The following is a 16,487-nucleotide window of genomic DNA, read 5'->3' on the forward strand; positions in this document are numbered from 1 at the left end:
AAGGATAGAACAAATCTGATTTCATATCAACATCAGTAAGTATCCATCTAAAATTTGGTTCCCTTGTTTGGGTATGAATGTAGACTGATCTCAGCATCAGATCTCTATGCAGTCAAAACAAGAGGACATATATTGTATATAGACCAGACTACTGTGGAGTGGAGGGAAGTGGTGTAGACACAAGAAGAAAAATGTTCTCTGATCCGCTGTACTTCACTGCAGGGGCGCGCTGAGGACTGCAGAAAGTCCTCTTGGGACTTTATTCCATTTAAATCCAGAAACAGTTTCTGGATCGATAACTGAAGGAACGGGTTTATAAGTTCCATTTTGTGGTGTTATCAAATGGCCAGCTAATGCAAGTGTGGTTGGATGTTTTACTCAAACAGCAGCATTCATTTATTTGCTTTTATTTTCTTTTTACCTGGATCATTGGTGCTTTTTCACAACTCACTCTATTCATTAAAAAACACAATTGTGCAAACAACGCAACTTTAGCTTGTCCCACAGTGACCAATAAGGCGACTTGTTATTCAAAGCTCATGCGGTCTTTTATCTCCCTTCTACCGTGAAAAGAGACAAAGGAAGGTAATTTTCCACATTTAGCACAGTGCACTATCATCAGCAGTGTGAATGCTTGAACCGCATCTATAAATGCCCGGTTGTAGCTTGCACCATGACATTTATATGTCTGTTTAACTTGAGACATATGGCACCAGAGGAGATAAGATGGGCAATATTTTCAAGCGAGGCAGCTATCAAACCAGAAACCAGCTTTCTACATAACCTCCTGGGTGCAAATCATAATACCATCTGACTGTGAACCCTGTGTAATGATTTGACAAAACAGGATCATTTGAAGCATGCTATTTAACCAGTTGCAAAACAAATGAGAGTTGATATGCCATGTGGCGTTGTGGACTAATGCATTGCTTTATCCACTGAAACTCATGAGATTGCTCATGATAAGCCAAACAAACATGTCTTTGCTATGGTTAATTTATGGTGCTTTGACAATTAATTCAGTCAATAAACAAAACAAGTATGGATGCAAAGAGTATATGTCTGTCTTTCAATCACTTTATGCCACTCTCGCTCTCTCTCTACACACACAGACTGCGTTTTCTTTCTTTTTGTTGTTTCATTTGTTCTGGTCATCATCAGCATGGCAGGTGTGTAAATATGACTCACAAAACCTATTCAATGAATCATCTTTAAAAAAAAAAAAAAATGTTAGGATAAATATGCTTATTTCTGGCCGCTTATATTCAGAGGGAATGGAATGGAGAAAATGAGATTTGAAACAGATAATGGCAAATACACACTGTTTCACAGATCATGTCAACATCCATTCACATTTCCATTTAAAAGGACCCTTGATAAAGGTTTCATAAAAACTCTTAACAATTAAACAAGGGAAGGAAGATATATTTATACTGTTATTCATATTATTATTACGACTGCCCTTCCCATAATTATTAACTGCCCTCTTGACCAAAAGTAAAAACATGCTAATAAACAGAATCCCATGTGTAGCCTACAACAATTTATCAATATAAGGGTTTAGATCAAATTTTCCACATGTGATGTAGGCCTATCTGCAATTTACAAATATGCCACACACACACACAAGCAACAAGGGATGGAATAGATGGAAAACTCATAGCTGCTGATATGATTTATGCGTTTTTTATTGCCTAAGTTTCAGACCTCGATGGGATCAATGATCTACATCTGGCTGCATGGCTTGTGCGTGATTTAAGTATACTGTATGCTGGCTTGTTCGGTTTTGAACAGATATTTGCATACCAGTCTATAACACCTCCCGAGCTTTAACCATAATAGGTGATTGATAATGGGTTATCCAAGCTGTCAGTTCGGTTTTGGAAAGAAAGCCAGAGAATATTATGTTTTGTCGAAAGAGCTCAAATGTCACCCCTAACCACAAAGCAATTAACCCCTCTTTCATGCACTTTCGCCACCTGTGCATGTATCAGGCGTAGATTTCAAATAGTCATATTGGTTGCGCTGGAAAATTACAAAACAAAAAAATTACGAAACAAAGCTCGCTGCTATTTATTGAAATGTTCACATTATAGCAATGCAATGCAGTTAAAGCTCTCGTTGGATGTGCCGGATCCCTCTCTATTCACTAACGATGGCTGCGAGAATCCAAGATGAACAGGTTCAGTCATTCCTCAGAGCGCGATCAGACGAGAGTGCACGAGCTCAATCTAGTAGGCTACCAGATGGTAAATAGAAAATCCTCAAGCGACACGTCAGTTCAATAGCACAACCAATCAAACATCCAAACGACTGTGGACATTGGCAAAATATTGAAAGCAAAATGAAAGTGCTTTCAATTTGAACTGTGTAATTTGTATTGCTCTTTCTTTTCTTTTAAGACGCTATCCGTTTAAAAACGCTTTATGAAAATTATGCCGACAAACCACTCTAATTTATTAAAGGCATTTTATATGATCAATTTAAAGTAATTAGCTTGTTATTATTTTACATGCAAATAAATTGTACATTATGTCTGCTTTAATATCCTATATTTAGTCTTATTTTAGTGAGACCATAGCCCACATTGTGACTTTGATTTTAAACTAATTAATAACTTACTAATAATAGCCTACAGGCATACTAAATTTACATGACGCAGTTATCATCCAAAATGAGTGATTCATAAACCACTCTTCAATGTAATGGTAAAATTAAAAACTGAATAAAACTGGAGTCATTTTATCTTTCTTGTTAAGTGTTAATGACGAAGAGTTTTATGGCGGTTATGGTTAAAACCCTCATTATCATACAGCTGAATTGTTATCTCACCCCATCTCAGCCAGAGGCCCGTTTATGAAAGCAACACGAAACGCGCTTCTAACGAGGGGCACGCGACACAACAATAACGGCACGCTATAGGCTGAAAGAGCTCAGCAGCGCGTGCACCACATGTATCAAATTAAATGTGGAAATTTTATTCATTATGATTGTTTTAATTAAAGCTTATTTAGGCATTGTTTGGAGTGATCTTTTGATTGTTTTAAAAATAAAATATTGTGCATAAAACTGTTAAAAAAAATAATTAGCTAGTTATTTCATAATCTAATAGGAGTGCTTTCGGGGTCACTTTAACGCAGTGCTTTCATATTATAGGCTACTAGCTCGAAACACGAAGAGGCTCTACGCCGGAACATCAGGTATAAGGTAGGCAATATGACCCTACACTGACCGTGCACGCTTTCAATGATGTAATATAATTACCCGCGCAATTGACTGGAACGGGGACAAACGAGAAGTAACTGTAGGCTGTAGCCTACGTAGTGCAAGTTTCCTCCGTTTTCGATAAGGGAAAATTGCACGGTGTGAAATTGTCAGTGTTTAATCGTGCCTGGCTGCTTTAAATATGCCAACAGATGCTGTGCTTGTTAATAATCACTCGCGCTCAATTGGTCATCATCCGCGTAGTGGTGGGTATTAAATGTGGATATCATTGTTGTCGAGAGAGGGGGGCTGAGTAGATAAAGTGGGCGGCGTTTAGTGATAGACAGTTTATATAATGAGCAGCGCGGACACAAAGCCAGTATAAATACTCCGGGACGCAAGAAACAAGTCTTCATTCACGAATTACACGAGAAGCGCGAGGATACCCAACAGCGCAATGCTGACGCACAAAGTTTAGAACCAAAACAAGACATTACCATTGACATTAAACACATCGGTGTGCTCACTGTGGAATATTAAACATGCTCCGTGGATATCTTGAGCCGAAGGGGAATAAGACTGGATGCTGATTTGCCAGTTTCACCTTCACCTTTTGGATAACCTGGAAATTTGACGTGCTCCTGCACACTGAAGTGACGTGCATGTGGACGCGGAGCGGGATATACCTTTTTACTCTTCGGCATTTGTTTTCATTGCACCCTTTTTCATTGGAATAGGCTCTTTCGTGGAATATAATCGTGGGTGACGCGGCTGCCCAGGACAATCGAAAAGCATGGCAGCTTGGCTCACCTTTCTCATCGCATTTTTCACGACCGTTTTGACGCAGGTAAACAGACATAGTCGGTCCTGTGGAAAGTCAGTAGGACCCGTTTCTCTCAATTGTCTCTCAAGTTGCCTACAGAGAGCACTTTGTAGGTAAGCCAGTGTTTGCAGTGCAATGTTGTAATGCATGTCATTTTTCCCTTCAGATATTTGGATCTGGTGTTTTCGAACTCGACCTTCACGAATTCAAAAATTTCAAAGGCTTGCTCGCAAATGGCAATTTATGCAAGCCTGACTGCAGGACTTTCTTCAGAGTTTGCCTAAAAAACTACCAGGTGGTCGTGTCTCCAGGTGACTGTATCTTTGGAAGTGCCATAACGCCTGTGCTGGGGACAAACTCATTCAGTATCATGGGAGGTGGCTCTTTCAGCACACCAATTCGACTGCCGTTCAACTTTGGGTGGCCGGTAAGCTCAAATACAATTTATTTTGATTGTTTAATCCAAGGCAGAACGCATTACGTTTGTGTTTTTGTTCCAGTATTATTATAGCAACAATTTGTAATGCAGCCAGGTTCAACATATGTAGACTATTTCGATCCTCTCCAAATTAATCAGCAGTTTGATCATTTTGATTATGGTTAGCCTATTCGTTTATTTCTGCTTCTAACGTTTTAATAATGCATGCGGCTGTATTTATTTATAAACACCTGACTGCGTTTTACTTATCTTGTGTTGCCGTTATTAAAGGTTTCAATCTAAATCTCTATTTCCTCTTAGGGATCATTTTCATTGATTATTGAGGCCTGGCACTCACCTTACGCGGATCTACCTGTAGGTAAGATACGATTTTCCCCCCACTAGAGGGCGACACTATACGATATTGTGCATATTTACAGAATCTTCTCCTTTCATTAGAACGTTATACATTTTTGTTTACAAAACATTAATCAAACCATGGCACGCTGCACCCAACTCTTAAGAAAAATATATTAATTTAAAAATTGCAAATCTGTAATGCTTTTTTTTTACCCTATTGCTTCAAACACCTTTGCATTCTCATGCTCGAACACAATTGAACTTCCTTTGGTTTATTTTTGGCGTGGGAAAGCGCAGTGGGCTTTGGTGAGAATACACAGCGCTTGCCAAAACCATCCGACTGCATTTTCCTGTATTTTACACCTTTGTCTGTCCCGCCCTTTAGAATAGGATAATACCATGGGAATATTTTTCTTAACTCAAAAGGAAGAGGAAATTTAAACATAAGTTGTACTCCGAATGTGTCAGCTTCCCAGAAGTTAAAATCAGTCTCTATTTTTTTTTTTTAATTCTTTTGAAGAGACTTTCAAAAAACACATAAGCAAATCATGGCATATTCTAACCTATTCTTAATTTAAACAAAAAAAAAAAAAAAATAAAAGAAGAAATCAAATGAAGCAATGGCCTAATCAGAATCTTCTCTTCTTTACAGACACATACAACCCCGAATTACAGATAAGCTTTTTTGCCATCCAGAGAAAGTTGGAAGTAGGGGCTGAATGGTCTCAGGATGTTCAAAGCGGGAAGCAGATGGAGCTAAGGTATTCTTACCGGTTCATCTGCAATGAAAATTACTACGGCGACAGTTGTTCCAAAAAATGCACGCCCAGGGACGACCGTTTTGGCCACTACACCTGCAACCCAGACGGACAGTTATCCTGTCTCCCTGGCTGGAAGGGGGAGTACTGCGAAGAACGTAAGCAATATCAGAGATCACAATCCACTGGACTCTAGTCTTGAAGGACTGAGGGTTTGCTTAGGTGTGAGCTTTATGTCTTGCTCTGTTCGATCATGTCTCAGTGATGTTAACCATGCTGCCAGTGAACCTTAAAATAAGGCCTCACTGCACTGTGCAAATTACAATGACTTGGATGATGGATCTACTTTTTAGAAGGAATTTTTATAGGAAATGTCTTTTGCTGCTCACAGCACATGCAAACTCACTTTTAAACAAAACAAATAAAATGTGACAATTTGAAATGTGCAAATCAATAACTAACTTGAAAATGAAATTTAGTGTAAATGAATGTTTAAATTAGTAAAAATGCAATATATTAAACATGTCAGTGTTCCATCCGATGATGATGCTCCTCAAGTAGCGCACTGTTGCTATGGTTACCACTTAAGCGATACTGTTTGACAGCGTCCGCAAGGTGAAAATAGGCGGATATATATATATGTATATACATATATATATATATGTGTGTGTGTGTGTGTGTGTGTGTGTATATATATATATATATATACACACACACACACACACACACAACCTTATCTTGTTGGCAAAGATACGCAGCAGTTAATATAGACAGCGCGCAGAGATGGTTATATGGGTTTAATGAAAGCAAATATTTGACTGTATTCATTTGATTCTTGAATGTACGATTTCTCGGTGTGAACTGCTGTAGTTTCTCAGACCATTCCCGCTGTTGATCAGGGCGCTGACACAGTTTGTATATACTCTAAGCGCGGGTGCTTGGTAATTTAATCCTGCACGAGCGTCATGGCAAGCACGCGCCGGGTTAATCGCGCCATTATTATCCGCCACGCGCCACAAAATTGTAGTCCCCATTGTTGCTCTCCAGCGTAGCAGCTGCAAATATGGCTCACAGAGACTACAAACAACAATAGGGGCAGCTGTCCGTTATTGGGATAGAGCATCTGCTGCGGTCAGTGCTGGTCTGGTACCCGCTCAAAATCAATGTCATTGACCGCTCAACACAGGCAACAGTAAATTACTCGCATCCATAGCAGTGACTTTGTTGGACAGGTTCTGTACAATTGCGTGCAGTGAAAGATGTTAATTTGGACAAGGCCCATGCTTTATGCTTATAATAAAGAATCTTGGGAATAGATACCACTTTCAAACATTTTTGTACGTATAATTTAATTACATCTTATATTAGCTATATTATATCTTCAATGTAAATGTGAAGCTTAATCTTTAGTTGAAATGTTGTTGTTTTTTTTGTGCCACTATTGCCACTAGACGGAATTGCAAAAAAAAAAAAAAAAAAAAAAGATTTCCACTTCCCTTGTCTTTCATTGGTTGGGCAAACAAGTAGTGTTGCCCAAACCTGGCTAGGCCAACATTGTTATTTCAGAGATGTTCAAAGAAACAGAGCGATATTTTGGTACACTTTTTGAAGAATCAACCTCTCAAAGGCTTACTTATTATCAGGAGGAATTATTTAACATGGAAAAAGAGACATTTCACTTTTAATAAGCCAACATAACTTTGATTAAACTTTGCAAAACTACTGTAAACCCATGTCTCTTTACTAACAAGAGCTTTTTTTTTTATGCAGCGATCTGTCTGGAGGGGTGCAGTGAGGCGAATGGCAATTGCTCCAAACCTGGAGAGTGTGTGTAAGTATACATGGTGTGAAAGATCTCAATCACATTCAGATCTAATATTCCTCTTGTGCATACATTTATATAGCATTTGCCATGTTGTAATTTTCTGACCCACATACAGGATACGTCTTAAAAAGCAACAGCTTTTGTCATTAAATGAGTTTTAGCAACTGCGGTTTGATGGAAAAATAACATGAATATTTAGTTTACTTTTGTTCTGTGTTTCTCATATAGTATGGTTATATTTGTGTATTGCAGGTGCAGAGAAGGATGGCAGGGTAAACTTTGTACGGAGTGTAGAAAATATCCAGCCTGTAAACACGGCACCTGTCAACAGCCATGGCAGTGCAACTGTAAAGAGGGCTGGGGTGGACTGTTCTGTGACCAAGGTAAGACTAAACCCTAAACAGTTACAATAGCTGACTGAATGTCTCACTCAGGGTCATAAGTAATAACTATAAGAACTCAAAGCACTTCAGTTCATTGCTAGTACTAGAACAAGTAGATCTGTGACTGAAACATGGAAAAATAAAATGTGATTGGGAAAAATATGACCCATTAACTGACATTTTCTTTTATTTCTTTCAAATCAGATTTGAATTTTTGCACACATCACAAGCCATGTGTGAACGGAGCCACATGTATGAATACAGGTCAGGGCAGTTACACCTGCACCTGTCGGCCTGGTTTCACCGGGGTCAATTGCGAGCTTGAGGTGCGAGAGTGTGACAGCAGCCCATGCAAGAACGGAGGTCTTTGCTCAGTGAGTCATTATTTTGTTGAAAAGCCCCAAACTATCATCTGGCTGACTCCATCTGAAAATATGAATTGCATTAAAACCACATGCATGAATTTAATGTTTTTTTGTTTTACTGTAATGTGCACCAATCTGGATTTGAAGACTCTTCACAACAGACTTTGATGATATTGAAATCACTAAAATATGAGAGTTAACCTTTGATATTTTATTATCTGGTCATCTCAGAACCATCATTAATGTGTCTGTAAAACCTCAGGCTTAATCAATGGGCATGTTATGACCTTATTCCTGCATCCTTTGAAAGGCCTCTTTCTTCCCATCTAGAATTACATTACAAACATGAAACAATGCAAAAGAGTCCCAAAAAAAATTATCTCTGAAACATCTGCTTCCTTTCTCGCCCTATAGGATCTTGATAAAGGTTACATCTGCACCTGTCTGCCTGGCTTTGAGGGAGCTCACTGTGAACACAGTCTGCTCACCTGCGCAGACTCGCCGTGCTTTCATGGCGGCAGATGCCACGAGAAGGATAACGGGCGTAGCTATGCGTGTGACTGTCCCAGAGGCTACACTGGTCTCAACTGCGAAAGAAGAGTGGACAAATGCACGACTCTGCCGTGTGCCAATGGTACGCAAAAGTTTTCTTTTCTCTTATGTTAAATTCCTGCAGTGTGTTTTGGATCTAGAGATCCAGATGTGTGTGTGTATGCATGCATATGTATTTATAATTAGTCACTTACACCTGTGCCTACGATCCACAGATGGCTTGTGTGTGGTCCTGGGGGGCGTTCGCATGTGCAGCTGTCGAGCGGGCTTCACTGGCCAGCGCTGTGAGATCAACATCAACGACTGCGCCAACAACCCCTGTGCTAATGGCGGCACGTGCTACGACCGCATCAACGACTACGTCTGCTCCTGCGCCCCGGGATACGAAGGCCGCAACTGCGACCGGCCCTCCAACGCCTGCTCGTCCAGACCCTGCCTCAACGGCGGCTCCTGCGTGGGCATCCCAGGGAACCCGCCTGCCTGCTTCTGCCCCAGCGGCTTCACCGGACCCCACTGCGAATACTACTCGGTCACCGCTCCCGTGAGCAAAGGAGAACCTCAAGACTCCTTCCAGTGGGCCGCGGTCTCTCTGGCCGTGGGTTTGGTGGCTCTCGTGGTTCTGCTCTGCATGGTGGTCATTGCCCTGCGCCACATTCACAGGCAGGCGTCTGGGGAAAGGACTCGAGGCGAGGCAATGAACAACATGTCTAAATCGCAAAGAGACAACTTGATCCCCACCTCACAGCTGAAGAACACTAATAAGCAGGTCAGCCTAGAGGTGGACTGCGCACCTGACAAATCGAATTACATACACAAGAACTGCCACTTGGACTACAATTCATCGAAAGAGTTCAAGGACATCGTATCCCAAGAGGACAAAAGTCATAAATACGAAAAGTGTTTAGAAGAGAAAATACCATTGAGTAGAATGTACAGGTAAGAAATGGATTTCACGTCACTCTGATAAATAGAGGTGTTTGGATGGATTGAATTTGCTTTATTATGCTGAGGTCATGCTCCATTAGCGTGCCGCCCAGTATATTAACCTTTGCACTTAGCACTCGCTTGATGACTGTAATATGAACATCAATACTGGCTAAGAGAAGTTAAACCCTGATATCCACAGCCACAACTCACATTTACACACTCAAACTAAATTTTACACTTGGACCCTAAGGCATTGACAGCAAGAAGAAGCCTCTTTACCCTGTTAAACGATTTTTATTGATTTGGACGGCACAACAAAAGCGCTTTTCCCTCTTACAAGGATTTTCTTACATCAGCCTCTGTAAACAGAGGAAAGGAACAAAACGCTATAAAGCGAAAAAAAAATGAGCCCCCATCTCCGCGCAATAAATAGCTGCCCCATGTGCTTTTACTTTGTGTTAACATGAAGCGTGATTTGTGTGTGCAGGGAAAAGCCAGAGTGTAGGATATCAACGATATGTTCCCCAAGGGACTCCATGTACCAGTCTGTGTTTGTAATAGCAGAGGAGAGGAGTGAATGTGTCATAGCAACTGAGGTAAGGAGGATCCGTTCATTTCTTAATATGTCTGCATGTTGTTCAAGCAGGGATCTGCTTGCCATGTTCACCATTTTATCATTCTGTCAGTGTCTACTAATGAAGTCTACTAAACAGAGGCTCACTTCATGATGAAAGAAAAGTGATAAATGTGTCATTTAGGCCACTCAAATTTGAAATCGAATTCTACTGTATGCCATTGAAGTTATTATGGTACATAATCTAAGCCTCTGTTTTGTTTTTGTTCTTTCTACAGGTATAAATTACAGGCTGATGTCTATGAAGAGAGGAGACAAAAACACAATCAAACTAAAATCTTTTCTGGATTGTTTACAAAAATCTTAAGAGACTGGAGATTTATATCGACATCCACTGCTGCACTGAGAAACTTGAGAAACTGGAGAGAGCAGAGTCCTGCTCATCGAATGCAATAGTTTAGTTTTATGTTGAAGAAGTGTTTATGTACAAACGTGTACAGTCCTGGATGATTTCTGAACTCTTCTGCTACGGTATGTTTTTTTTTTTTTTTCCCCGTGGGCTGAAAGGAAAAGGGACTTAAAAAAAAAAAAATGTTTAAAAGATCCTTTTGCGGTAATCATGGACACATTGTCCGCCAAGTAATCAAAGGAAGGTGCCAGGGACTTCCAAAACCTTCAACCAGCATTGCCAGCTATGCAAGAATGAGGAGGGGAGCACCAATCAGAGCTTACCCATACAAATCAATGATGAGCATTATGAATGTCTGAGAAGAAAAAAAAACTGCTTACATCAATCATATAAAAAGACTTTTTGCTCTCCTCTCTACAATAAGCAGCTGAAAATTCACGAAAAAGCCTTAAAAGAATTAAATCGAGTGCTATGTTTGTGCCCAGGGTCTTCTTGGATTGTTTTTGAGATTTTGATCAACATGGGGGGGAAAAAAGAAGAGAAGAAAAATAACCTACAGAACTGTAATACGCAAAACTGTGCCAGCAAGATCCAAGAAGTTCTCTTGACTTCTTTTATGCAACATAGCCCATGAGTACAAGACAAAAAAATGGACAAAAACAAAGCAACTGCTCACCACTGACTGCCTATAATTAGTTTTGAGAATACAGAACCAATAATGTAATTTTTTTAAAAAGTGATTATTTCCAGATTTAATTTAATAATGAAACACTGCTCTTTATATGTTTTATACTATTATTTTGTATATAATGCATATTTATAAGAAACCAAACATCTGAAGAATAAAAAGTTAATTCTTTCAAGCTATTTTTTTTGCGCTTTTTTTCTTCCACATATAGCCTACATTCACACTTACATGTTTCTTATAATGGTGAGTGGAAAGGGAATGGAAATGTTACTCTCTCTTATAAAGCTTTACAAATGTACCGTCTTTTACATCTCTGTGAAGTATTTTTTTCTCAGTCCTGAAAAAAAAGAAAGAAAATTCAACCCCCTCCTTCCACTTCCCCAGTTGTAAATTGGCTTGAAATTTAAATCCGTTGCCTCGGATACAGGCCCCTTGAGCTGGAAATTCTGAAACAAAGACAGGCGAAGAGCGCAAACGACAGAGGAGCGGCCCCTCCTCAGAAAACCGAAACAGATGCCCCAGGGTGCAACCTTGCCCTGCCATAAAAACAGCGGCATATGCCGCCCCTCTCACCAGGTTCATCGTGGAGCTGCTCAGCAGAGCACCCATAAACAAAACACACACACTTATCTACAGACACAAACGAGTTCCAGCTCTGAGGGCCTCAGCCTCGCCTTCGGGCTGGAGGAGACATCTCCATCCCCAACAAAAGAATCAGCCGGAGCCGTGCACGTGGCCTTGGCGCCCACAGATGGGTTTCAGTGGCATAATGCACCCCAAACACCGAAAGAATCGAGAGAATTATTCCGAAATAACTGTATCGGCTCTACAGGATCACCTAAAGGGTGCAAAGGTCATCTGTAAGACTTGATTGGGAATTTAAATAAGTGACACGCATCATTAAAAACAAAGCAATTTGTACTAGCATTCGATGTTCAGCTCTGAGATTCATCCTTCCCATCAGTTCTTCCTAAATAATTCACCACTCTGGCCAAAGTCAATATTACGAGACCCCATGCAAGGCACCAGAGGGCCATGCAGGAGATTCGTTTTTAGTACTTAAACAGAAATGGTTGTCCAGGAGGCCAAGCTCGGGTTTCTTTCCATTCCTAGCAGCAACATAATCAACAAACAACAACAAATCTATGCCACGCAAACACACCCCACACACACATCCTGTTCATCCATGTCATCTAAGCATCCTTGTCTTTGCGTCTGTGCTTGGGTCAAACGGACGCTTAGGAAGAATAAACACATTTCGGAAAGGTTTCTGAGAGAATTTCCGTCAGCAGCAGGAGCATTAAACACTTGTTATCACAGCAATTAGTCTTGAACCGAAACTTTCGCAACGCAACCTGTTACTCGAACCCCTCCTGCCACAACTGCAAGTGTGTGTGTGCGCATTGCTCTCTGGCCTCTGGGTCTAAATCGCATGGCCAGGCATTCTCATTGTGTTATAATCACTGCATCCTGTTTGTGACCCAGTGACATCATTTCCTTTTTCCTGTCTGATTAAAAAATGCAGAACATGCCGGCACTGGCCAAACGCTTTTCTCACGCATTCTCCATTCTTGTATTTTCTGTACGGATCCCCAAAGTTTCAGGAAACAAGCTTATAACAAACGAAAGGGGAGGGGTGACATCAAATCAAGAGTATTTTGAAATCTGCACTGCGGAATTCGAAAACATAGTCGAGCATGCGAAATATTCATGCGATTTTGACACCGACGGCCATATGCAGTCAGAAGAGGAAAATGTGTCACACATCAATCCATTCCTAAAAGGATGCTAAAATGCAAAACCAAAATGTAAAATATAAAACACATAATGTGCAAAAAACAGCATCATGAGCCAGACCCCCAGTAAACCCAAAGGCCCTCCATCTGCAATTTTCTTCACTAACACTAGATGTCGCTAAAATGCCTGTGCGGTTCGTATATACATGATACTGTACATATAGCCTACATGATTCGTATAACATGATAAAAAATGTCTAAAAAATACATTTGGAGCCTGTCTGTCCTTGAATTTTTCTTTTATAGGATGCATTTCGTGACATTTTAAATTCTTTAACCATGCAACAAACATAACTATTGAGTATTTACAAGGTCAAGCAGTTATCGAGTGATTTGCATGTAGCCTATTAATGGGATAGTTCACCCAAAAATGATAGTTCACTTCTCCTTCATGTCATTCTAAAACTGACTTTATTTCTTTTATGCAACATATAAGAATATATTCTGAAGATTTGTTTTGACCAAACAATGAAAGTCAATGGAGTCCACTGTTGTTTTAGACTTCATTCACCTTCACTGTATGGACAAAGTTAGTTGGAACATTCTTCAAAATATCTTTGAATACAAATATATATTTAAAAAATATATATATATCTTATCATGGGTTCCACAGAATTAAAAAACAAGACTGTAGTAGGCCTACATGATGACAGAATTTCCACTTTTGGTAATACATATATAAAAAAAAATAATTTAACATTTTGAAGTATAATTGTACTTTTTGAAGTAAATAAATTCAAAAATATCCCCCAAATAAAAAAAACACCATAAATGGAAAGACAAAACTTTATCGAAGACAGTGATTTAACATTTATATTAAATAAAAATTAGGATCACACCTGAGTCCGCTGTGCCCACATTTGTCCACAATTACAGGATTAAGGGCTATAAAGTGAATAAGGTTTGAGGGCTACGAAAAAAAGAGGGAAGAGGTTAAATAACAAAGAAGTTGTGATCACAATAAATGTATAATTACCAACAGTCTCATCTATCAATGAGCCAAAGTAATATATATATATATATATATATACCATCATTGAGTGCATCTGAAATTATATGAAGAAACAGAAAAACAGAGACTAAGACCAGGAGAACTGCTGCAACATCTCGAAGGTAGTGCCTGCCTGCCTGCAAAGCTACAGTACAGTGAAAAAAGCGTGTAAAACGTAAATGTGTAAAATGCTGTAAATGAGAATGTTTTCAAAAATAATGTCATAATCATAAATAGATTTTATTTATCAATTCACTTTTATTAGTTAACTATTGTTAACTGTTATTTACTTTTAACAGTTAACTAAATCAAATTAACAGGTGTTTAGTACCCTTTACGTACTAAAGGGTACCCTTTAGTACCCTTTAGTACCCTAGTACCCTTTAGTACTCCAAACCTTTCCAGAGCTGAGATATTGAGATTCCACGTAGCATTTATGCCATTATAAATATCTCAATATCTCAGGTCTGGAAGGGTCTAGAGTCTCCATTTTTGCACTCAGGTCTAAGTCCCGTGGCCATCTATCGGAATCCAGCGTTTCAAGAAGATTGGAGGAACTTATTTTTTCGCACCAAAAAAAAAACAAAAAAACGACAGGGGTACCACTGTCGTTTTTTGGGGGGGGGTCGAAATTTTTAGTTTCTCTGATCTTCTCGAAACTCTGGATTCTGATAGAGGGCCATGAGACTTAGACCTGAGTGCAACAATGGAGGCTCTAGACCCTTCCAGAGCTGAGATATCGAAACTCAAAATTTCGACCGGAAAAAAAAACGACAGTGTTACCCCTTACGTTTTTTTTTTGGGGGCGAAAAATTAAGCATCCCCAATCTTCTCAAAAATCTGGATTCTGATAGAGGGCCATGAGACTTAGACCTGAGTGCAACAATGGAGGCTCTAGACCCTTCCAGAGCTGAGATATCGAAAATTAAAATTTCGACCAGAAAAAAAAACGACAGTGTTACCCCTTCCGTTTTTTTTGGGGGCGAAAAATTAAGTTTCTCCAATCTTCTCAAAACTCTGGATTCTGATAGAGGGCCATGAGACTTAGACCTGAGTGCAACAATAGAGGCTCTAGACCCTTCCAGAGCTGAGATATCGAAACTCAAAATTTCGACCGGAAAAAAAAACGACAGTGTTACCCCTTACGTTTTTTTTTTTGGGGGGGCGAAAAATTAAGCATCCCCAATCTTCTCAAAACTCTGGATTCTGATAGAGGGCCATAAGACTTAGACCTGAGTGCAACAATGGAGGCTCTAGACCCTTCCAGAGCTGAGATATCGAAAATTGAAATTTCGACCAGAAAAAAAACGACAGTGTTACCCCTTACGTTTTTTTTTTTTGGGCGAAAAATTAAGTTTCTCCAATCTTCTCAAAACTCTGGATTCTGATAGAGGGCCATGAGACTTAGACCTGAGTGCAACAATGGAGGCTCTAGACCCTTCCAGAGCTGAGATATCGAAACTCAAAGTTTCGACCAGAAAAAAAAAAACGACAGTGTTACCCCTTACGTTTTTTTTTTTTGGGGGGGGGGGATTAAGTTTCCCCAATCTTCTCAAAACTCTGGATTCTGATAGAGGGCCATGAGACTTAGACCTGAGTGCAACAATGGAGGCTGTAGACCCTTCTAGAGCTGAGATATCGAAACTCAAAATTTCGACCAGAAAAAAAAACGACAGTGTTACCCCTTACGTTTTTTTTTTGGGCGAAAAATTAAGTATCCCCAATCTTCTCAAAACTCTGGATTCTGATAGAGGGCCATGAGACTTAGACCTGAGTGCAACAACGGAGGCTCTAGACCCTTCCAGAGCTGAGATATTGAAACTCAATATTTCAACCAGAAAAAAAACGACAGTGTTACCCCTTAGGTTTTTTTTTTTTTTTTTGGGGCGAAAAATTAAGCATCCCCAATCTTCTCAAAACTCTGGATTCTGATAGAGGGCAATAAGACTTAGACCTGAGTGCAAAAATGGAGGCTCTAGACCCTTACAGAGCTGAGATATCGAAACTCAAAATTTCGACCCGAAAAAAAAACGACAGTGGTACCCCTTACGTTTTTTTTTGGGGGGGGGGGGGGCGAAAAATTAAGTTTCCCCAATCTTCTCAGAACTCTGTATTCTGATAGAGGGCAATGAGACTTAGTCCTGAGTGCAAAAATGGAGGCTCTTGACCCTTCCAGAGCTGAGATATCGAAACTCAAAACTTCGACCAGAAAAAAATACGACAGTGGTACCCCTTACGTTTTTTTTTTTCGGGCGAAAAATTACGTATCCCCAATCTTCTCAAAACTCTGGATTCTGATAGAGGACCATGAGACTTAGACCTGAGTGCAAAAATGGAGACTCTAGACCCTTCCAGAGCTGAGATATCGAAACTCAAAATTTTGACCAAAAAAAAAAAATGAAAGGGGTACCAAT

At 39.8% G+C, this 16,487-nt stretch overlaps 1 protein-coding gene across 1 annotated transcript; it reads left to right on the forward strand.

The window, feature by feature from the left end:
* The first annotated feature begins 3,186 nt into the window (after positions 1-3,186).
* dll4 (delta like canonical Notch ligand 4) lies at positions 3,187-11,465 on the forward strand. The gene is made up of 11 exons (XM_039692748.2): positions 3,187-4,051; positions 4,194-4,454; positions 4,767-4,824; positions 5,458-5,721; positions 7,334-7,394; positions 7,641-7,771; positions 7,976-8,145; positions 8,551-8,770; positions 8,904-9,624; positions 10,103-10,211; positions 10,468-11,465. Exons 1-11 carry the CDS (start codon positions 3,998-4,000, stop codon positions 10,471-10,473), a joined length of 2,055 nt encoding a protein of 684 aa, XP_039548682.1. The 5' UTR covers positions 3,187-3,997; the 3' UTR covers positions 10,474-11,465.
* Positions 11,466-16,487: the final 5,022 nt, after the last annotated feature.

Source organism: Pimephales promelas, chromosome 13 (genome assembly GCF_988280905.1).
Source record: "Pimephales promelas chromosome 13, fPimPro1.hap1.1, whole genome shotgun sequence".
Taxonomy (NCBI): Eukaryota; Metazoa; Chordata; class Actinopteri; order Cypriniformes; family Leuciscidae; genus Pimephales; species Pimephales promelas.